The following is a 23,466-nucleotide window of genomic DNA, read 5'->3' as shown; positions in this document are numbered from 1 at the left end:
TTAAGTGAAATCAAATAAAATGCGATTAATTTAAATAGAATAAAACAAATAGTACGCTGATAGAGTTACGTGGTGAGTTTGTCTAGCTAATAATTAACGGCTATGGAAGGGCAAGAGCTTCTAATTTCTGCAAAGACGGATGGGAGTCCTTACCATCGCCAAATTTGGATCTGCAGCTGAATGTACACATAAGAATCTCATGTGTCATATTGTGATAAAAATGAAATAATGTCGGAACAAGTCAGGCAAATTTAAGAAGGAGACTCCGTAAGCGATCACCAAATCATTTGCGTTCCCCATAAGCGACAATTGTGACAGCTAACGTAAAAAAGTTTAGCAGACATCTCAGAGTGAAGAGTAGCCAGCTTCATGCTCAGCCAATGAACTAAAACAAGTAAAGAAGGAGAACTAATCGTCCAGTCTCAGACTCTCAGCCCATGCACCCACTCTGCATCTACGTGTGACGCTTGAAGACTTGTTTCCAAGCTAAGTCGCAATAATCAAACTATTACTATAGTCACGCAGTATATTTGATTGGGGACAGGAAAAAATGCGCAAAAGGCTTGATATACTTACTTTAAAACACAAGCTATCCATCATTTCCACATAGGCAACGGATGCATTTAACGAGAGGAAGTCGCAAAATGCCTTCATTAAACTTTTAAACAGAATAGTAATAAGGAACTATATATCATACAGAGAAGCGTTTTGGCTTCGTTGCTCTGCAAAATGCCCTACCAAATGCCGATCGGTGTCCTCAGGTAGCTGCTGCACAAAGAAGCACGCCGCATTCAGATTCAAAGCACAATCCCACGTTTCACTCTAACCAAGCTAACGGACCTCCTCAAACACATGAGTTGAATCTAATGAACCAATTAAGAGCTCAAATCAACATTAGGAACACAAACGGCAATCTCAACAAAGATTTTGAGCAAACATAACTGGTTAAGACACACTAATGTGCAGATATACTAGTTAACAGCTCGCATCACCCTCACAAACACAAATCGCAATCGCAAAAAAACTTCCAGCACATAAATGTTCAGAGGGAGAGTGACCTGAGGAGCTTTCTTGACGATCTCTTGGACGTAATTTTCGCCCAAACAATGGTGACCCACATTGTAGACTTCGCAAATCAGATAGACTGGCTTGGTTTTGGAAACGGCCGCAACGCGCACATTCTCAGCAAGCACCAGATCGCTTGGCTGCTTGACAGACTTGGATCCTGAGGGAGCGTAGCGCCACTACAGAAGCGCAACGGTTCTCGGTGGTTGCAACTGCTTGGTGTCATTTCGCGATCCTGTTATGCCGTTCATTGCTTTACTCCAGATTTTCCACTTCTAGAGGGGTGAGTGGTAAAATCGAATATAGAGAAAACAAGTGAGAAATATTTTGTGGACCAGTTATCGAAAAATAGGTTGCGGCGCATGTGAAGCTCAGACCAGTTACTATGCACTTTCATTTTATAATTATATACATGCATCTATCACTTTCTTGCCGGTAGTGTCCAAAGGCCTAACTTTGGTGCAATGTTTACAGTCTTTGGGCTAGAGGTGGCCACGGTTCGGAACCGACCGGTTCCGGTTCGTGGCCAAGTGTGAACCGAAACCGGTTCCGGGCCGGTTTCGATTTTTTTTTTCTGTTTTTTTTCTTTTCCTTTTCCTTTTCTTTTTTTTTTCTTCCTTCGCGGCCGGCCATAGCCGGGGCCGGCGCGGAGGTCGCCGGCCTCGGGCGAGGCCGGCCTCGCCCAGCCCGGGCGAGGCTGGCCTCGCCCGACGCCGGCGAGGTCGAGCCTCGCCGTTGCGAGCGAGGCCGAGCCTTGCCGGCGTCGGCGAGGGCCGGCCTCGCCCGACGCCGGCGAGGTAGAGCCTCGCTGGTTGCGGGCGAGGCCGAGCCTCGCCGGCGTTAGGCGAGGCCGGCCTCGCCCGGCCCCAGCGAGGGCCGCCCTCGCCCGGCGCCGGCGAGGGCCCCCTCGCCCGACGCCGGCGACCTTCAGCGCCGGCCCGGCCATGGCCGGCCGCGGAGGCCATGGCTGCTGCTGCTGCAGCATGGCCTGCAATGCAGGCTGTGCTGAAGCCTGCCTGCACCTGCAGGCTGCAGTTTTTTTTTTTTTTTTTTAAATTTTTTTTTTTCGCAGAACCGGCGGTTCCGGGCCGGTTCAAATTTTTCTGGAACCGGAACCGGGCCCGTATGCCACGGGCCAGTTCCGGTTCCGAACCGCGGGCCCGGTCAACGGGCCGGGCCCGGGTTTGACCGGGCCGGTTCCGGTCCGGTTCCTGGCCAAAACCGGCCCGTGGCCACCTCTACTTTGGGCACCCTTTTTTGCACAAAAAAGTCAACTGCAGAAAAACAGCAAAAAAAAAAAAAAAGAGAGACAGAATCAAAGGGGAGATCTGCTACTTCTCACCGCGTCATGTCTATCTGTTTCCTATTTTGGAGTGAAGCGAAATACAGCCCTAAACATATTCTGGGCCTAACAAGCATTTGCATTGACCTTTGTTCGCTGAGATCGAGAATCAGATCTCTCATTGCATGGCTTCTGTCTGAACCAAAGTCAGACCATTCGAGCGACGAGTGCAGATCTCAATGCCACAAGTCAACCTTCTTATGTGCCTACTTTTGCAGCGATCCATCGATGTCACCATCACCCACTTTTTCTTCACTCTGGTCTTAACCCCTTTTGTGTACCATCTTCTCCATGAAAGAACAGAAGAAGATTAACTTGCAGTAGATGTATAATATGCGCGCGCTTGCTTTCTAAGGGGAATGAATTCGCATACTGCGATTTCCTTTTAACTGGGAGATGCGCTGTACAGGCATACATATAGAAGCAAGAAATATAATTTTGCAAAATGTCTTCACCTTCGATCCTGCATAATATACAGAACACGGATCTTCGACAAAATCCAGCAATTTGGTTTAGTCTCTCTCTACTCTTGATCCTCTACTGCTCTGGAGTCTCTGCAGGACACTTTTATCTGTGAACCAATCTCACTCAACATCGAGTAAATCATACTTCTCTGATGGGGTATGCCATCTTTTGCGGACTCTGTAGATTCGACACCTCCAAGTTGAATGAGGCTGGACCCAACTTCCTTTTGCAAACCCTTTGCCCTCATCATCATCCTGACATTCTCGACAGCAACCCAATTACCTTCGCCTGCATATATGTTTGACAATAGCACATAGGGCCCAACATCTGTTGGTTCCAGCTCGATCAAATGCCTGGCCACCATCTCTCCTAGTTCAATGTGAGAATGAGTCCTACATGCAGAAAGCAGAGCACCCCATAGTGAAGATCCCGCCTCTGTAGGTACTTCTTTAATCAACTCTCCTAAATCCATCACCAGCCCAGCAGCTGCTACGGCTTTGAATTATGCCGTAGCAGCTGTGCCGTCAGAGCCAGAAGAGCAGGAGACGCCACAGATGCACACACTTGATGCCCTGGCCGATGCATCCAATCCCGATTCCCACAGTCTTCCAGGTGAGCACAGAGCATAGAGTCTGTTAGAATACCTGCCTCGATTCTTCCGGATGGAGTTTCTAGCATCTGAATGAGAAATAGATTGCTTCTGAAATTTTTTCTCTCGGGCATCTTCGGCCTCTGCTATCTGAATTGCATGCTGACAGGTTTAAATTACTACATGGGAACTGTTGCTTGGAATTGAGTCAGTTGTCAACGATGCACGTCGATGCTGAGTTATCTTTTTGGTCCATAGGTATCTCTAGCTACTGGTTCTCACCATAGTGGGTTCTTTGAGTAGTTCTTCTTGTCTAGACTGATGAGACTTGAGGACAGGTGGGAGGAGCATTCATACATTAGTATCCTAAGGCTTAGTGTTGCAATCTTGACTCCAGATTCTGCTAACTACTGCAATACAAATATGCACGGTCGGGTTGTGAAGGTAGATACTGTTGGCTGTCATACAATCTAACATTTTGATGCCCTTTTTGTAATCAAACATCGGAGCACTTGCGATGACTACAAATTGTATGATGTTTTGTAACTCGCGGTGGAGAATGTATGTCCATTGTTCCTCATCTATACAGAGAAGATCAGGGCGTGGTAGATTTATGTTACTTAGGCTCCGTTCGTTTGGCGGAAAATATTCTTCCGGAAAATATTTTTCGGGTTTTCCGGTGTTCGGGGGGCGGAAAACGTTTTCCGTGGAAAAATATTTTCCTTCCCCCCTTCACAAAATAGCCTAAGTCTATGGAAAATGACTTCCGCTTCTTCAAAAGCGGAAATCATTTTCCGGAGCTTCTTCTTCTTCTTCTTCACTAAGGTCGCCGGCCACCACCGCCTCCAGTCGCCGGCCGCCGCCAACGGTCGCCGCCGCCGCCGCCGCCGCGCCCGCCGCCGCCGCCGTCGCCCGCCGCCGCCTCCGCCGCCGCCGCCGGTCGCCCGCCGCCGCCCGGTCGCCCGCCGCCGCCCGCCTCCGCCGCCGCCGGTCGCCCGCCGCCGCCGCTGTCGCCGGCCGCCGCCCGGTCTCCGCCCGCCGCCTCCGCCCGCCGCCGCCGCTGCCGGTCTCCGGCCGCCGCCGCCGCCGCCCGGTCGCCAGCCGCCGCCGCCACCACCGGCGAAAAATATTTTCCGAAACTTTTTCATATTGGTCGCCGAATACCGGAAAATTATGTTCCGGGAAAACATTTTCCAGGAAAATGACTTCCGGGAAAATATTTTCCAAAAGGAGAATATTTTCCGCCAAACGAACGGAGCCTTAGTCTCCTTCCTTTCTCCAACGATCCATGCTGCAATGTGGAAGTTCGTGGTCCCGGCACAGCTTCTTTTTTCACCTTTACCATTATAAAACTGTTCAATTTCAGAAACAGCAGCCAAGAAAGTGCGGTGATCTGACTTGGAGGATGAGCTGCTGACGGAACAAGTCAGGTAGCACGGTTGCAAATGGGAAGAGATTGCAAAATCTCTTGGCAGGACTTCCCGGGCGTGTTGGTCCCGGTGGAGGATGAGCTGATCATAGAGGGTCGAAGACGTTACGGCAAGTGCTGGAAAGAGATCATTGCTCAGTACTTGAGCAACCAGTTGCCGGATGCCATCCGGGAATGGTGGAATCGGCAGTTTCCTAAGAGAGCGGCGGCCGAAGAGGACCAAGGGGTGATGACAGGAGCTGGCGGGAGGGCTGTGTGGAGGAGGAGGGTAATGCCTCGATCCCTGCAGTCCATTGGGCGAGGAGGCAACCGCGATCGTCACGGACGTCGAGAGAGCATTGCCAAGAGGCTCTGATTAACATCTTCTTTTTCATGATATAATGTATTGTAAAATGAAAATTACCAACGATTTTAATTCCAGCACCGCACCACAAATTGTTGACAAACCTTTTACTTTTATATAATTTCATGCATAGCTCCCGCACTGGAAATGAGGACTAAATTCATGTGACAGAGAATATCCTAAAAATAAGGAGAATAAATGCAAATTTAAACATTCTGGGAGTGTTCCCAACCATGTTGGGAACGTATCCTCTATTTGATTGTCACCAAGATCCAGAACTTCCATATATCTGCAGTTGACAAAGGACCGGGTAATGTGCCTGCAAAATGATTTCGACTCAAGTCAAGAGTCGTCAAGCTATTTCTCCAACAAAATGATTGAGGAATTGTGCCCTCAAGGTGATTCATTTGCAAGTTCAAAACTGATAGATTGGTGTTAAAATTTGTAAAGCATTGAGGCAAGGTACCTGTCAAGCTGTTGTTAGACAAGTCGATGACCTCGAGCTTGGTGGCATTGCATATCAAAGGAGAGATCCTTCCTGTCATCTTATTACTTGCAATGGAATAATAAAAAGTCGGAAGGTGGAAGTGGAATTGGCCCTCTAAACTTGTTGTTTGACAAATCTATTAGAACCAATGAGGTATTTGAGAAAACCTCGGTAGACCACTATCCAGTAAAATTGTTGTTGGAAACATAAAATGCTTCAAGAGCAGGGAAGGAGAGTCCAAAGTTAGTAATTTCACTGGTGAAATTATTGTTGCCGGCAACAAAGTAAGAAGTAGAAGGTGGAGGGATGGGGAGTGGTCCTTGGAATGAGTTGTTCAAAAGGTTAATATACCGCAATCGCTTCCAATACAATTGTTGTATACCTCCCTCCAAAAGGCTATGAGAAAGATCTAAGAGTTCCAATGTATCAGGGCTTATCCCCCAAAACCACTTGGGGATCTCCCCACTAATCCTATTAAAAGAGAGGTCTAAGTGTGTTAATATTTCTAACGAATTCAAAAAATAGGGGAACTTGTTCAAGTTGTAAGAAGGCAACCCCAACACTTCAAGCTTCGGGAACGTGTACTGTAGGTTAGATTTAGTTCTAGAGAAACATTAAGTATTCAGAGATTTTTAAACTTTGCAAAGATTTCAAACCCTACAACCCCACTAAAGTTATTCCCGGCTAGATACAGAACTTGGAGTTGCTTGAGATTCCACAGTGATGAAGGGATGTGTCCTGTGAATCTGCAATCACTAAGACCTAACATTGTTAATCTCTTCATGTTACCAATTGAATCGGGTATTACTCCTGAAAAGCTTGTACCGTCGAGACACAAGTACGCAAGAGGACTAGTCCAATTGGATCAGGGAAGAATCATGAACATGTTGGGATTGGAACGTAGACAGAGTAATAAGGCTAGGTAATCAAAAAACAATATCTAGAAACATTCCCCCCAAGGAACAAGCAGAAACTCTTAAATGTGTCAAAGAAGAAGACAATTTCGCAAATGACATTGGTGAAATCGTGGACATGTTTACTTCATCAAGAACAAGCTCTCTCACTACTGTTAGATTTTGAAGAAGCATCGTGAAGATTGTATTTTCCAATACAAGAGAAGAGAATGAGTTTGTAACATCATAATTGTAAGAGAGATCAAGTGACACAAGCTTGAAGAGGTGAGAGATCTCACTAGGATAGCGTACCAAGAAAGTGTGAATGAGAGAGATTTAGATGAGTCAACTTTGCAAATGCACTTAGATTAGGTGAAATTTGTGAGCCAACAAAATTATTACCGGAAAGATTGAGGCTCCGAAGATGTTGAAAGAGAAGGAGGGAGCTATTGGAATGAAGAGTGCCTCGAAGCCAACTGCAAGTAAGATCGAGACCAAAAATGTTGCCAGTGACGCCATCGCAAGTGACACCATCCCATGAGCAACAGTCAAGGCCCTTGTTCCATGAGTTTGTCTTTGGATAAGATGTGACAGGGTAATACAAATCCTCGTCACAACTAAAGTGGGACGCCATGCTATCAAGCACGAAGGAATTTTTAAGGAGGAGCAAGGCATCGCGCTGATCAGGAGGGCAAAGGGGGCGAGGCAAAGGAAAGGGAGGAATGTAAGAAAAAGAGGAAACAGAGGAGGTCAAGGATTTGATTCCACTCCATTTTGCAGCTTAACATGCGAGTGAGTCAAGTGGTGGGAGAGAGTGCTTCAACTTATACTAAGTTTAGTCTTCTAATAAGCCAGGTTATCAACACAGGTCTTCTCTGAAAGGTCTATCGGTGGGCTCACGTAGCCTTCCAACTTCCTCTCCTCCCATCATCTCTGATAAGACGACTTCTACTTGCCTTGTGGGTTGGGGAATGTTTTTGTATTTTTCCCCTAATTACTACCACAAGTATGCCGTGCTTGCAGGGGGCAACTTGCATCGCGTTGATTGAAGTATCCCATTAATTTGATATTAGTTTCTGTAATTTTTTGCGTGTCTTTTACTTGGGTTGTTGAAAGTTCAGTTTAGAAAATAACTATAAAAACACTTGTCGAATTGGACATACAAAATGCAGCCTGTAAATTAGAACTTGAGATCGTATCTCCTTATTACAATCTATATGTTAACATAAATCAAAGTTTATGGGCTTTCCACTTTTCTGTTTTTCATGAGTTGATTTCGAATTAGGTGGAGTTTTATATGAGATTATTTTCATTTTTATTTCTTTCTTAGGAAAAGATATTTGATTGAACTTAAGAGATTATACCATTTAGATAAAGAAATTGTATCAATCTTATCTCTTTGTAAAAATTCAATTTCAAATTAAGTGGAGTTTAGATAAAATTATTTTCATTTTCTTCTAAACATATTTGTTATTGACAACGCAACCTTTTCTTTTGTGTCAATAACAACGCAACCTTGCACATTCTCTTTTTTGATTTTCAAATATAGAATTAAAAGATGTAATTAGTCACAAAAGTAAATGGACTTTAAACTGAGTTATTATACTCATGAAGAAAGGCTACCTGATGAACAACACATAGCACTGTGAAAGCCTCCAGTATATATATTTGGATCACGTCTAGATATGTATGATAGAAGAGTACTTGAGATTAATTTTTCTCGAAGTTGGATTATTGTGGAGTTTAAGATAAAGTGATAAAATATCTTAAGTCTAATAAAGTGCTCGTCACAAATACGGTAACCTCGCAAAGAGGCAAAGGAAAAGACACGGTCTGGTTGATTTCCATGGATTTTGCTGGAGATCAATTGCTCGAGGACATTACTGGGGTCACAAATTTGGTTTTCTTGATCGTCTTCTTGGTGGGGTCTTGAGCGTGGAAAATTCTTAATGTCATAGAACATATTCCTTGGCAGATATTCCTTGGCAGAATGATTATAAGACGTATATGCATTCTAAAAGGCATCGACAAGAACTCAAAGATGGGAGTACTCATGAATTCGCATGCTGCGATTTCCTTTTAACTGGGAGATGTGCTGTACAGGCATACATATAGAAGCAATTTTTTTTTTTGTTGCAAAACGTCTTCACCTTCAATCCTGCATAATTTACAGAACACGGATCTTCGACAAAATCCAGCAATATGGTTTAGTCTCTCTCTACTCTTGATCCTCCACTACTCTGGAGTCTCTGCAGGACACTCTTATTTGTGAACGAATCTCACTCAACATTGAGTAAATCATACTTCTCTGATGGGGTATGCCATCTCTTGCGGACTCTGTAGATTCGACGCCTCCAAGTTGAATGAGGCTGGACCCAACTTCCTTTTGCAAACCCTTTGCCTTCATCATCAACCTGACATTCTCGACAGCATCCCAATTACCTTCGGCTGCATACATGTTTGACAATAGCACATAGGGCCCAACATCTGTTGGTTCCAACTCGATCAAACGTCTGGACACCATCTCTCCTAGTTTGATGTGAGAATGGGTCCTACAAGCGGAAAGTAGAGCACCCCATAGTGAAGATCCTGCCTCTGTAGGTACTTCTTTAATCAACTCTCCTGAATCCTTCACCAGCCCAGCCCGAGCAAGCAAATCGACCATGCAACCATAGTGCTCCACCTTAGGTTGGATATTGTAAACCCGAGACATCATGTTGAAACACCACCAACCTTCCACAACCATTCCGGAATGTGTGCATGCAGATAATATGTTGACGAAGGTAGCATCATTTGGCATTGGACCTCTCTTCTCCATCTCCAAGAACATTTCCAGGGCTTTCTCGCCATGCCCATGTATTCCATACCCCATGATCATGGCATTCCACGAGACAACACTTCTATCACGCATCCGATCAAACACTTTCCTGGCTAAATCCATAGTGCCACATTTTGCATACATTGTCAATAGCGCAGTCGAAAGCAGCACATCAGCTTCAATGTTGTTATCCTTCATGTAAGAATAAACTAAGTGACCTGTATTGAGGTCCCCTGTATTGGCACAAGCAGATAAAACACTCACAAGAGTAGCCCTATTGGGTTTAATCTCTTCCTCTTGTAGCATACTATCAAACAAACTCAAACACTCCGTATAACCTTTAACACGTACATAAAGAGCCAACAAGGTATTCCATGAAACCACATTTCGGAAAGGCATCGAATCAAAAAAGGTGCGAGCCTCTGACACATTTCCAATCCTTGCACACCCATCAATCATACAATTCCACGACACGATGTCCCTAAACGGCATTCTATCAAACAACCATCGTGCCTCGCCCATGTCCCCTCGTGCAACATAACCCGCAATCATTGAGTTCCAACTGAAGACGTCCCTTTCAGTCATTTCATTGAAAAGTTTGCGAGCAACATCCACTTCCCCATTCTTCACATGACCATCAATCATGGAATTCCAGCTAACCAAATCCAACATTGTCCCTGCATCAAACACCAAGCGCGCACTCTTGGCTTTTTGAAAAACCGAATACATGTGAATTAACGCATTCCTCACGAATAAATCCGACTCTAACCCAAGTTTTAACACCCTAACATGAACCTTCTCTCCTTCAGTCAATGACCCAATCACCACAAACCCTTTCACAACAATGGGAAACGTATAGTGATTTGGCGCAATATCATTCCGCACCATCTCGTCATAATAGAATCTCACAGCACTACACGCATCATTCATATTGACATAAGTTCTAATAATAATATTGCACAGAAAAGCATCGGGCTCTTGGGTACACTTGAAGAACATAGCCGCATGAGCAACTTCACGTAAAGAACAGAGCTTCTTCACGGCTTGGCTTGTGGCAAGAGAGTGTTGACAGAGGCGAGTGACAACTAGCTGAGCATGGACTTGGTTGAATTCTCTGATGCTATTACTCGACTCCAATTTGCGTAGAATCGGATGGGCTAACGTCAAAACTTCAACTTTTTCGTCGTTTGTGATTAAATTTTGTCGCTTGACATCGTGAAGCCAGAGTCTCGGTGTGGGCTTGGAGAGGTGTTTCTGGGATTTGATGAATTTGTCGAGAGATAGAGATGAGAATCTAGTGTTTGGTGTGAGTTTCTGGGCAATGGACATGTCGTTCCTGGCTTGTGTTTGGTTTTTCCGGGAAGCTTTGTGCTTCCGATTTCTTAAGTTTCAAAGCTTAGATCATGCTAAAATGTCATGCACTTGACCGATGCTCTCGAGAGTGCAGTGGCTGGGGTAGAGAGAGAGTTCCCTGTCTCGCTTTCCTGAGTAAAAAATAAAAAATACATGTAATTATTTTTTAATTATACGATGTCACCATGAGGCATGCTACATGCGTTATATGCATGACCATTTTTGCAAAAGCTTTCTACCTTAATTCAGCATCTTAGGCTGCGTTTGGTTATCCGGATTTCTAAACAGGATAGGACTGGATAGGATAGGATAAGAAATCCTGGGATTTCTTTATATCATATCCTGTTTGATGGACTACGGATTTAAAGTCGGATAGGATAATTGTTTTTTTGGCTATTCACGGGTCCGGAGGAGTCGGTGAAGGAAAAAAAGCCAAGAAATTTTTTTGGTGAAAACGCACAAGGTGTGGGGATGAAGATGACGGCGAGTGTAGCGTAGGGTTTCTGGAAAAATAGGCATTAGAAATCCTATCCAGGTCTATCCCACCCCCCCTCGGATTTTTTTATTCGGGCTATATCCGGTCTATATTCGACCTTATCCTATCCTTGACCACCACCAAACACAGGATAGGATAAAACATATCCTATCCTGACTTTTATCTGGTCGATCAAACGCAGCCTTAAGGGTATGTCAAGTGCATGCACCCTTATTTATGCATCTCTCATCAGGATACGGATTTTATATTAATAGGTAATAATTTACTTGAAAAGGAAATATGCAAACAAAAACTTAAGCCCATTTCCTAATTCCTTTCTTTCTTTTTGTTATTTTTTTCTTTATTGAGTAAGTTTCTTGCTCTTTCCTAAGCCTCTATTCACTGTCTTCCTCTAACAGAACGAGAACACACCAGATTTTGTTCAACAGCATGGATTTCGAAACTTCAAATTAGAAGTATCACATCATAGCTTCAAGCCATGAACGCATAAGCTTCATTGTTAACCAACTATATTTATCACCGAACTTCCGCCGTCGACCGCCACAGTTCGTCGGAAACTAACTCCCAATATCGCAGGGATGTAACAAAAGCGAATACAATGCATAGAGCAGTAAGAGAAATCAAACCCAGGAACATCTGTCTCTAGTATCATCAAGCACGATGTTGACTCTACCAAGCCTTCCCACATCAGTGGTCGCAGTCAGTCCAACATCGAAGACACAATGCATAAAACAACCAGAACGTAAGGAGCAGGAAGGCTCTCGGCTACCTCATTGTGCATCCAAACCAGGCTTAATTTTTAACAGATCTACTTATCGCGCACGAATCACATCAACACATACCTTCAGTTTGAACAAAATCGAGATTATCTCTCAATCACATCTCGGAAACATTTTATCGAACAGGTGGTGTGCGTTTGTAGCCAAGGTGTGTTTATGGATAACTAAAACAACGATTCATTCCGAGTGGTCACAAACAACCAAAAACTCAGGTTCAGATCATCAACCCAAACTCAGTCGATGTGAGTATCCAAACATTAACGACATCATATCTCCGTACGTTATTTGTGTAAGAAGACCATAAAGAGGAAGTGAGCGTACCTTTGTTCAAAGTGAATGTACTCTTAGCCCGTGAGCAAACAGAAGAGTCAACGATGAAGAACCACACCGATAAAAGTAGATCGAGCGGGAAACTCTAACACTTGAAGCTCTCGATCCGGAAACAGAGTCGAGCAGCGGATTCGCTTGCTCCGCGCCTTCCACCTCTGTGCGCACGGGCGAGCGAGCGAGCGAGCGAGCGTTCCCGAGGGACGAGGGCTGGCCGAGTCGTTCGTCCAGGCTGGGCTCTCGAAATGGGCTTTCTTGATCAATTACCATTGCCTCCGATGGTGGCTAGGGAACTGGATACCAGCCCACGCACGTAAATGGGCTCCGTGTAAACTTTTATCCAGCGTTAGGCGGTTCGCCCACCGGGGGCCATGAGCGACTACGGCGGCTTTGAATTATGCCATAGCAGCTGTGCCGTCAGAGCCAGAAGAGCAGGAGATGCCACAGACTTATGCACTTGACGCCCTGGCTGATGCATCATGCATCCAACCCCGATTCCCGCAGTCTTCCATGTGAGCACAGAGCATATAGTCTGCTAGAATACTCGCCTCGATTCTTCTGGACGGAGTTTTTAGCATCTGAATGAGAAATAGATTGGTTCTGAAATTTTTTTCTGTCGGGCATCTTCTGCCTCTGCTATGTGAATTGCATGCTGATAGGTTTAATTACTACATGGAAACTGTTGCTTGGAATGGAGTCAATTGTCAACGAGACATGTCGATGCGGAGTTATCTTTATGGTCCATAGATATCTCCAGCTACTGGTTCTCACCATAGTGGGTTCTTTGAGAAGTTCTTACCGTCCAGACTGATAAAACTTTAGGCCAGGTGGGAGGAGCATTATTATACACATTCGTATCCCAAGGCTCATGGATGTAATATTGACTCAAGATTCTGGTTACTGATATACAAATATTTAGAGTCCGATCGCAAAGGTAGATGTAAACTGTCCTACAAATTTAACATGTCGATGCCATTTTTGTTATAGAATACCAAAGCACATGAGATGACTTTAAATCGTATATTGTTTTGGAACATGCGATGGAGCATGACTGTCCATAGTTCCTCATCTATACAGGGAAGATCCGGACGTGGTGGATTTATGTTACTTAGTCTCCTTCCTTTTTCTTTGCCCAACGATCTATGCTGCAATGAGGAAGTTCACCGGCACGATACGGCTTCCTTTTTCATCTTTACTAATTATGAAACTGTTCAATTTGAGAAATAGCCACCAAGAAAGCGCGGTGGTCTGATCAGGAGGATAAACTGCTGAAGGAACAAGTGGGCTTGCACGATTCCAATTGGAAAGACTACCCGGGCATGTTGGTCTATCAGGAACAGGCATACCAATGGGAATAGAGTAAAAAAAGAAACTAAATCCACAAGACCATCACAAAGCCCAATCTCACATGAATTCAAGACGCTTTTGCGATCTACAAGAGTCGTATCCTTTTGAAGCTGGCGTAATCCAAACGAGGACTAAATTCACGTGACAAAGAATATCCTAAAAATAAGGAGAATAAATGAAACGAAAATCTTTAAGACTATCACGTCCCCGATTAGAATCCCTTGGTGAAGTGATAACGTGGCTTAATCTATGCAAGATATGTAATCGCGTAACCAGGATAGGCAAAACAAGCTTTATTCGTAATTCGTTCATAAGCATGCGTGGATCAAAGCAACTTAGAAGTAGAACAGTAGGGACAGTCAATAGGATTAGCTAGGACCATAAGACGGCATGGCGGAGCGACAAAAGAGGACCTGACTTGCTCCTTTCCGACCACTCGCCGATGCCTCTGTATGGAAGACATGCTTGTCCTGCGTCCGAGCGGCTGCAGACTCTGCTAAAAGCTCCCCCAACAGATCAAAGATTGCCCTTTCAGTCCCGGATCCTGTGCCATAATTCCCCTGCCCACAAGTTCCAAGGTCATCATGTCGTCCAACAACGCTCGGAGACCCGGGGTTGAACCGCTTTCGTTCAGGGGTACCGCAATCTCTTCCGAGAGCGCGTGTCCTGGTGGTCGGCAGGGAGCCCGAAATCAGTTATGTACAGATGCATGGCTCTTGCAACCGTGCGGCGTCCGTTGACCCGGATTTGGCCAATATCAATCGGGACTAGAGGCGGCTCTTTCTGGTGGAGGGATTGGGGGATCGGCATTCCGATGTCAGGAAGGCCAAGTTGATTCGCAATATATGTGTTTGAGTTTTAAAGGACTCAAGTCAATTTCAAAGGTTAAAGGAAATTTCAACTGATACAGTTTTGGACATAATGTGTTAGCATGATCAAATCATGGTCAATGAAAAAAAATCATGGTCAACGAGTAAGATTAGCTAGACCCTCTATATCCACCCATTCATAACCCGCTTTCTTCAATTTTAGCTAAAGTCCCGTGTGTTTGTTGTGCTCGCTAGAATATGGAATATTTTTGAAGTGCCTAGCATAAGATGAAAGCCCATGTAAACTTTGCAAGTCGAACAAAGCAGAAGATCAAGTTAGGATACATCTGGAATGACTTTTGCATTTTTACTTTTTATTTTGTTCAAATATTGCGGCACATGTACATTGACTTTATTTAAACTTAAGCATTTCAAACTTTCATCATATAAATGTGACACAAAAATATATATTTCCATAACTTTTCAGATTTAAATGATCATTAAATTTTTTAGCAAGAAAGTGAAATACGATCTTTTTGGAAAGTATGAATACTACGATCTATTCCATATGTGGTTTCGCACCTTACCAAAAGTTTATCTTAGGTGTTTGAATTTTGGACATGAGTTAGCATGATCAAATAGTCATAAGATTAGTTACTAAGAAGGAAAGAAGATAAAATAAGAAGAAAGAAGAAAAGGATATTTATTTGTACAAGTCTTTAAACCTTAGATAAGAGTAGACAAATGAAAAGCTAAAGATAATTCAGGAAGAATCAACAACAAGTGTGTTCTGTAAGGAAATTAAGGCTTAAGATACAGATTTACAAGACATTCCGCCCCCCCGTGGTGTGTGCGCTTGGCATAAATCGAGCTGAAGGAGAGAAATGCATAAGCATGATTGCAAAATTTTAAGAGACCCTCCAAGAAATCAGCATGGGTCGAGTCCTTATTGCAGAGTTCTTCGAGAACAAGGAGTTTCTTTTTGTCGTTCCCTGATTCTTTTGTAAAGCTCCGCACATGAATATCGGTAAAATGACCGATTCTGAAGCGTTTCCCAATTCGCATCGAGGAATTGACAGATGAAATTTGTGATCGTGTATAAAGAAACACAATCAGTAAATGGGTGAAAGGGGATTAGGTTCGAGAAATTTCACTCTAACACCATCATAAAATGAGAGCAGTGGATGTGTCTAAATACTTCAACCAACAAAAGAAGACACGTAAACGAGAAGAAAGGATATAAAACTAACAGGTAAAGGAGAATAGCAAGTACAAAACACACTGTTACGGATTCAGAGTCTTTTTGTTACTGTAGTCATAAATCAGATTACTTGATTGGAAATTTTTTGGGGTGCCAATTCTTGTGCCATAGAGATTTTTTTCCTTGACTCAATCCACAAGAGACGCTGGAGATGTCTTCAAGGCATCGATGTGAAATGGGAATTGGCCAGCTGATCTAATAACTTGGACTTCGCAGGTGAATTCCTTCCATTATCATTCAATTCTGCCCATAACACGGTGGGGAAGTCTGTTCGATGTTCTTATAAGCTATGGTAGCATCTTTTATCTATGAGACAATCTCTAGGCTGAATGTGACCATTAATAAAAACATGCATGGCAATGTCCATAACCTTATGGTAGATAAGTACTTTGGATGTGGGTAGTAAATTATTGGGGAGGGCACTCTCTTTTATTATTTTTTAGTAGAATTATTTGGAGTTTGAAGATACTTTGAGTATCTCACTAAACATTTTCTGTTTCACTTTGACCAATGTTCTCTATCAAAGACGATATATAGTGGCTTCCGTGCCCTATCTACTATTGACCTGCAACTTCAAAGATTTTAGTGTCGATTCTTCTGGACATAATTTCACGGCAAATTAATTTATTAACGGCTTTGGCTGAATGGGTTAAAGTCAATATTCACTTCTGATTCTTCGCGGACAAATAAACGCTACGCACACGGGAAGCTGGAATAGATATGTGTAGAGGTTATTTTGCTTCATTTTTGTTTCTTGGCTCTCTTTTTTTTAAGTTGTGTGATTGATGGATCTCATTACTCATCTTCTCAATTCAATTGATAAACAATTGCGCCAAGAAACAAGAAAAGAAGTCATCAGAAACAAGCCTTATAAGGGAAATGACATTTTTGAAGTTGGTCTAGTGACCTGTTTATTCACTGAATTTACATTCCACATTTAAAAGACAACTCCTCAAACAATTTCATTGTCCATGAAACTTCACGGCCTTCTGCTTTGGCTTCTCCATCCACCTAGCTGCTCTTCTCTCCATCTTTCTCACACCTCGAGTGAGACATTTGGGTCTTCCCGTTTCAAATGCAATGTATGCTATGGAAATCCCAATTGAGATTCCAACTGCATAACCGATCCACACTGCGTTCTTTTTGAACCAACTCCCCTGCCCATCGTGGTCAAAAGTTGACGAGGACGATGACGGAGGAGGTTGAGCATCACCAGGGCATGCTTTCGGCAATGGAGATCCACATAAGCCCGGATTTCCTCTAAATGAATCACTTGAAAATGTGCTCAATTGCTTGTCTTGCGGGATTCGGCCGGTGAGTTGGTTCTTCGAGAGGTTTAAGTACCCAAGGAATGCCAAATCTCCTAGTTCTCTAGGAATTCCCCCACTAAACTTGTTTGAAGATAGATCGAGCCATTCAAGATTAGTCAAGTTTCCAAAAGTTGGAGGAATGGAACCTATAAGGTGGTTGTGTGAAAGGTTGAGTCCTAGAAGAAAGTGAAGATGTCCAAAGACTCCGGGAATGTCTCCTTGAAAAGAATTGTGTGACAAGTCGAGGATTGTAAAGGCAGTCCCAATCTTCATTAGCTCAATCTCTCGCCCTTTCATCATCACAGACACTCGAGTTTCATAAGACAACCATCTGAAATACTGTTCCATATACAAAGATTTGTCTTGCCCACTTTCGCCATCCATCATGGCCTTTAGGTTCATTATCAAGTTGATTGGTAAAGGACCGCCAAAGTGGTTGTTGGAGAGGTCCAAAATGTGTAACTTGACAAACAGGTGAGCACCCCTAGGAATATTGAAAAGACCCTTAAATTTGTTGGACCTCAAAATGAGAACTTTTAGTTCTGGGAGTTCTCCCAACCATCTCGGGAATGTATCCTCTATATGATTGTTATCAAGATCCAGAATTTCCAAATATTTACATTTGACAAGGGACCGTGGCAATGTGCCTTCAATTTGATTTTGACTCAAGTCGAGAGTCGTCAAACTATTTCTCCAAGAAAATGATTCAGGAATTGTGCCCCCAAGGTGATTCATTCGCAACTTCAAAATTGACAAATTGGTGCTAAAACTTGTTAAGCACCGAGGCAAGCTACCTGTTAAGCAGTTATTAGACAAGTCGAGGATCTCGAGCTTGGTAGCATTGCATATCAAAGAAGGGATCCTTCCTGTTATATTATTGCTTGCAATGCAATAAACATGTGTGACGGGAGATGGAAGTGGAATTGGCCCTTCAAACTTGTTGTTGGACATATCTATTACAGCCAATGAGGTGTTTGAGAAAACCTCTTTGGGCCACTGTCCGGTAAAATTGTTGTCAGAAATTAACAAAACTTCAAGAGCAGGAAAGGAGAGTCCAAAGGCAGTGAGGTTGATACTACCATGAAATCTATTGGCTTGCAAATAAAGGTAATGTAGTTGTGGTGCTTCTAGCCAATAAGGGAATATATCACTGAACTCATTGTCATTGAGACCTAGTGCCAATAATTTCACACATTTGACTAGAGAGCGAGGTAATTCCCCTTGTAATTTATTGGTGCTCAACCGTAGATTAAAGAGATTGGTCATATTACCAAAACATGATGGTATATTCCCAAAGAGACTGTTATTATACAAACTTAGCTGCTGGAGTGAACTCAACTGGCAAATCCAAGAGGGGATCTCCCCACTAATCCTATTGGAAGATAGGTCTAAGTTGGTTAATCTTTTTAACAAACTCAAGAAATAGGGGAATTTTGTCAAGTTGCAAAAAGGCAACCCCAACACTTCGAGCTTCGGGAATGTATACTTTAGTGTATTGTAGGTTAGATTTAGTTCTAGAGAAACATTTAGCATTTGGAGATTTTTGAACTTTGTAAATATTTCAAACTCTACAACCCCATTAAAGTTATTCCCGGCTAGATATAGAACTCGGAGTTGCTCGAGATTCCACATTGACGAGGGGATGCGTCCCGTGAATCTGCAACCACTAAGACCCAAAACTGTTAATCTCTTCACGTTACCAATTGAATCGGGTATTTCTCCTGAAAAGCTTGTAAAGTCGAGAGACAAGTACACAAGAGGACTAGTCCAATTGTATTTGGGAAGAATCCCGGACAAGTCGAGATTGGAATGTACATTAAGAACAATAAGGCTAGGCAATCGAAAAACAGTTTCAGGAAATATTCCCGCTAAGGAACAAGCAGAAACTGTTAAATGTGTCAAAGAAGAAGACAAATTTGCAAGGGAGATTGGTGAAACCATGGACATGTCCACTTCATCAAGAACAAGCTTTTTCACTTCTGTTAGATTATGAACAATCATTGTGAAGATGGAATTTTCCAATACAAGAAAAGAGAATGAGTTTGTAACATCATAATTGTCAGAGAGATCAAGCGACACAAGTTTAGAGAGGCGAGAGATTTCACTAGGAATGGTACCAAAAAAGTGTGAACGAGAGAGATTAAGATGAGTCAACTTTGTAAATGCAGTTAGATTAGGCGAAATTTGTGAGCCAGCAAAGTCATTACCGGAAAGGTCGAGGCTTCGAAGATGTTGAAGGAGAAGGAGGGAGCTATTGGAATGAAGACTGCCATGAAGCCAACTGCAAGCAAGATCGAGACCGATAACGTTACCGGTGACGTTGTCGCAAGTGACACCGTCCCATGAACAGCAGTCAAGGCTCTTGTTCCATAAGTTTGTCTTTGGATAAGATGTGACAGGATAATTCAAAGCCTCGTCACAACTAAAGTGGGACGCCATGCTATCAAGCACGAAGGAATTTTTAAAAAGGAGCAAGGCATCACGCTGGTCAGGAGGGCAAAGGGGCAAGGCAAAGGGAAGGGAGGAATGTACTAAAAAAAGGAAACAGAGGAGACCAAGGATTTGATTCCACCCCATTTCGCAGCGTAACATGAGAGTGAGTTAAGTGGAGGGAGAGAGTGCTTTAACTTATACTAAGTTCAGTCTTCTAATAAGCCAGATTATCGACACAAGTCTTCTCTGAAAGGTCTATCGGTGGGCTCACATAGCCTTCCAACTTCTTCTCCTCCCATCATCTCCGACAAGACGACTTCTACTTGCCTTGCGGGTTAGGGAATATTTTTGATTTTTTCCCCGACTTACTACCAGAAGTATGCCGTGCTTGCTGGGGGCAACTTGCATCGCCTTGGATGAATGAAGTATCCGATTAATTCATATCTAGTGTCTATACTTTTTCACATGGATTTTATTTGGGTTGTCAACCGTCGAGTGTAGAAAATAGCAACAAAAACACTTGTCGAATTGGACATACAAATCACAGCCTATAAATTAGAACTTGATATCATATCTCCTTATTACAATCTAAATTTTATAATAAATTAAAGCTAATGGACTTCCCCCTTATCTATTTGTTATAAATTGATTTCGAATTAAGTGGAGTTTTTTTTAAGACTATTTTTATTTCTATTTCGTTCTTAGTAAAAGATATTTCATTGAACTAGAGAAATTATGCCATTTAGATAATAAAACTTGTATCAATCCTATTTTTTTGTAACTCCATTTTAAATTAAGTGGAGTTTAGGTAAGAAAATTTTCATTGTCATTTTCTTCTAATCATATTTGTTTTTGACAACGCAACCTTGCGGATTTTCTTTTTGATTTTCTAATCAAGAATTAAATATTTTAATTAGTCATAAAAGGAAATAGACTTTAATCTGAGTCGTTCTACTCATGAAGAAGGGCAACCTAATAACAACCCATAGCCACGCGAAAGCCTAGAGCATTTATTTTTGGATCACGTCTTAACATGTATAAGACAAGAGTACTTGAGATTAATATTTCTCAAAAGTTAGATTACTGTGAAATTTAAGATAAAGTGATAAAATATCTTTAAGTAAATTTTAGTGCTTGTCACATATTATACGGTTACCTCGCAGAAAGGCAAAAGAAACTACTCGATCTGGTTGATTTCAATGTTTCTTGCTGGAGCACAATTGCTCGATGACAGCGGTGCACGAATTTGAAATGACTTTTCTGGGGTCACAACTTTGGTTTTCTTGATGGTCTCGGTGGGGATACTTAAGTGTAGAAAATTGTAGTGTCATAGAATATCTTCCTTGGATTGACAAATTGGTGCTAATGAGTTGGGTTTTACTGGTGATTGTTTCTTGCAATGTCATATCAATTGTTCTACGTATACACAATGCAAAAACCTTTTTAGCTTTTCTTGAAAGATATATTAATCAAGTCTAACAGATGAGAAATTTATCATAGGTGTACCAGTTTAGGGTTTTTGGTTGTAGAAAAATTAGTTGAGGATAAATTTATCAGAAATGTACCAGTTTGGGATTTTTCATGGTATTAACCCTTAAAATGAATTAGAGCTTAAGGACTTCCTAATTATCTATATTTGAATAAGTTAATTTCGAATTAAGAAGATTTTTAGATAAGATTATTTTCATTTTTAGTAAAATATATTTCATTGAACTAAAGAGATTGTACCGTTTAGATAAAAAATAATTTTATTAATCTTACCTTTTTTTGAGAACTCAATTTCAAATCAAGTGGAGTTTGGATAAAATTATTTTCATTTTCATTTTCATTTTCTTCTAAACACACACACACACACACACACACACACACACACACACACACACACACATATATATATATATATATATATATGTATGTATATATTTTTGACAACGCAACCTTGCAGATTTTCTTTGTTGATTTATAAATAAAGAAGTAAAAGATTTAATTAGTCACAGAAGGAAATAGACTTTAGACGGAGTGTTCCCTTATGAAGAAGGTCTACCTAATCAACAACCCATAGCAATGTGAAGGCCTCCAGTATATATATTTGGATCACGTCTAAACATGTATGAAACAAGAACACTTGAGATTAATTTTTCTTAAAGTTGGATTATTGTGGAATTTAAGATAAAGTGATAAATTATCTTTAAGTCCTATAAAATGCTTGTGAAATATTATACAATTACCTCGCAGAAAGGCAAAAGAAAAGACAGCTGTGCACGAATATGAGATGACATTATTGGGGTCACGAATTTCACTTTCTTGATTGTCTATGTGGGGTTACTTGAGCGTGGAAAATTCTTAGGGCCATGGAATATCTTCCTTGGCCGAATGCATATAGGACAGTGGAGGAGCTTTTACGTTCCAAATGGGCATTGACAAATTGGTGCTAATTAGTTGGATTTTGATGGTGATTTTGTCTTGCAATGTCATGTCAATTCTTCTACAACGTATGCACAACGTGCAAATCTTCTCCGCTTTTCTCGGAAGGCATATTAGTCAAGTTTATAGAGGTATTTTTCATTTAAAAAATATGCGTGACTCTGGTCATAAACATCTAGTACACAAATTCGGACAATCTATTATGAAGATGACAGTCATTTATGAATTTTTTCACATAAGATAACTTTGAATCTTTAAACCCTATTTACTATGGCAAACAAGTGTGATGATAGGTACAACTCCAAGATCAACTATTCACCTCCAAGCTCAAAAAAAATTTAGAGCAGGAGAATGGAATGTCTAGTGTTGATCCTTAAGGGATCTATTCCACGGCGTATTCATTCATTAATACCGGCTGTATAGGCTTCTATAGCTAGGTACTCAAATGAGAATTGATAATTCAAAATTAGTGCCTAATTTAAGTTAACAAAAATTGGTCAGTTGGTCTAATATTGGTTCGTCATTGGGGAAAGCGTTAAATACATACTTCATTTTTTACCCAATGAATATTTACATACCTCTATTTTCGCAAATGCTTTTCATATAGCTCTAAACAAAGCCCTACATTAAAATGACCAAATTGCCCACCTCGCAAACTCTTTTTAGCATGTTTGGATGGGTTGGTAATTAATGGGTTTTGAGTGTTTTTGGTGGGTGTGTGAATTTGGGATTGGGGATGGGCATTTTTGAAAAGAAAATGACATTTTCGTTAATAGGACACAATCATAATTGATGCGAGGTGCAAATTAGTCTCATGACCTTGAAACCTCTTTCTTTTTTCAAAATAAGTGACTTTAAAACTTTACAAAGAAAAGAAAAACAATTGCAATTTGGATTTTTCTTACGAGATAATCCACGAGAAACAAAAACTTTCCATAAAGCATTCATACTTAGAAATTAATACGTTTACATGAAGTTCAGCGTATATATTGTTTGCTTACATCCCGCTTGAGCTAACTCCTTCGAATTTATTAGATCGATTATTTTTGGCGAATTTTGCTATCTTCAAAATCGTTAATACATAGATTATTCAGACATATCTCTATGGGATTGACTTCCAAATTACATTGATTCCACCAGAAGAGCAACTCACTTCTTTGTCAAGAGTGACACAATAAAGAGAAACTTAACACTCTGACGATAAATATAGCAATACAGCAATATAGTTACCTACAGAGAATAAGAAGTCACAAACATCTGTAGCAAAAATGATTTGATATGTAGATGGCTTATTCTTGATCAATTGTCTAAAATCTTTGAAGAGGACGGCTTTGTGATTGCACGGCCACGTGGCACGCATTCATTCTATTTTGATTTGTTCAGAGATAAGAATTCCCCAAAAATTTCTTACGTGTATTTAGTACATGTGAGCCGACTCCATCTCAACAAAGCATCATAAATTAGCATCAACCGGTTACAATTGCACTCTATATAAC

General features: G+C 41.7%; 2 protein-coding genes and 1 long non-coding RNA gene across 3 annotated transcripts; all 3 read right to left on the bottom strand.

Moving 5' to 3' along the window:
• Positions 1-1,163, bottom strand: LOC130139773 (uncharacterized). The gene is made up of 3 exons (XR_008817878.1): positions 1,059-1,163; positions 698-768; positions 1-176 (listed from the first exon to the last, which is right to left on the bottom strand). It is a non-coding gene; the product is annotated as an uncharacterized LOC130139773 (long non-coding RNA).
• A 7,630-nt stretch (positions 1,164-8,793) lies between these two features.
• LOC115662706 (pentatricopeptide repeat-containing protein At4g18840-like) lies at positions 8,794-11,000 on the bottom strand. The gene has a single exon (XM_030584813.2). It carries the CDS (start codon positions 10,758-10,760, stop codon positions 8,832-8,834), a length of 1,929 nt encoding a protein of 642 aa, XP_030440673.1. The 5' UTR covers positions 10,761-11,000; the 3' UTR covers positions 8,794-8,831.
• A 5,759-nt stretch (positions 11,001-16,759) lies between these two features.
• On the bottom strand, positions 16,760-19,698 carry LOC115662707 (receptor-like protein 6). The gene has a single exon (XM_056317380.1). The coding sequence runs from the start codon at positions 19,688-19,690 to the stop codon at positions 16,766-16,768; it is 2,925 nt and encodes a 974-aa protein (XP_056173355.1). The 5' UTR covers positions 19,691-19,698; the 3' UTR covers positions 16,760-16,765.
• Between the last annotated feature and the right edge of the window lie 3,768 nt (positions 19,699-23,466).

The sequence above is a fragment of the Syzygium oleosum genome, unplaced genomic scaffold (genome assembly GCF_021117445.2).
Source record: "Syzygium oleosum isolate NSW1041296 unplaced genomic scaffold, Sole_v2.1 Sole_v2.13, whole genome shotgun sequence".
In the NCBI taxonomy this organism is placed as follows: domain Eukaryota; kingdom Viridiplantae; phylum Streptophyta; class Magnoliopsida; order Myrtales; family Myrtaceae; genus Syzygium; species Syzygium oleosum.
The sequence above is the reverse complement of the archived record's forward strand: the minus strand, read 5'-3'. Positions and strand labels throughout refer to the sequence as shown.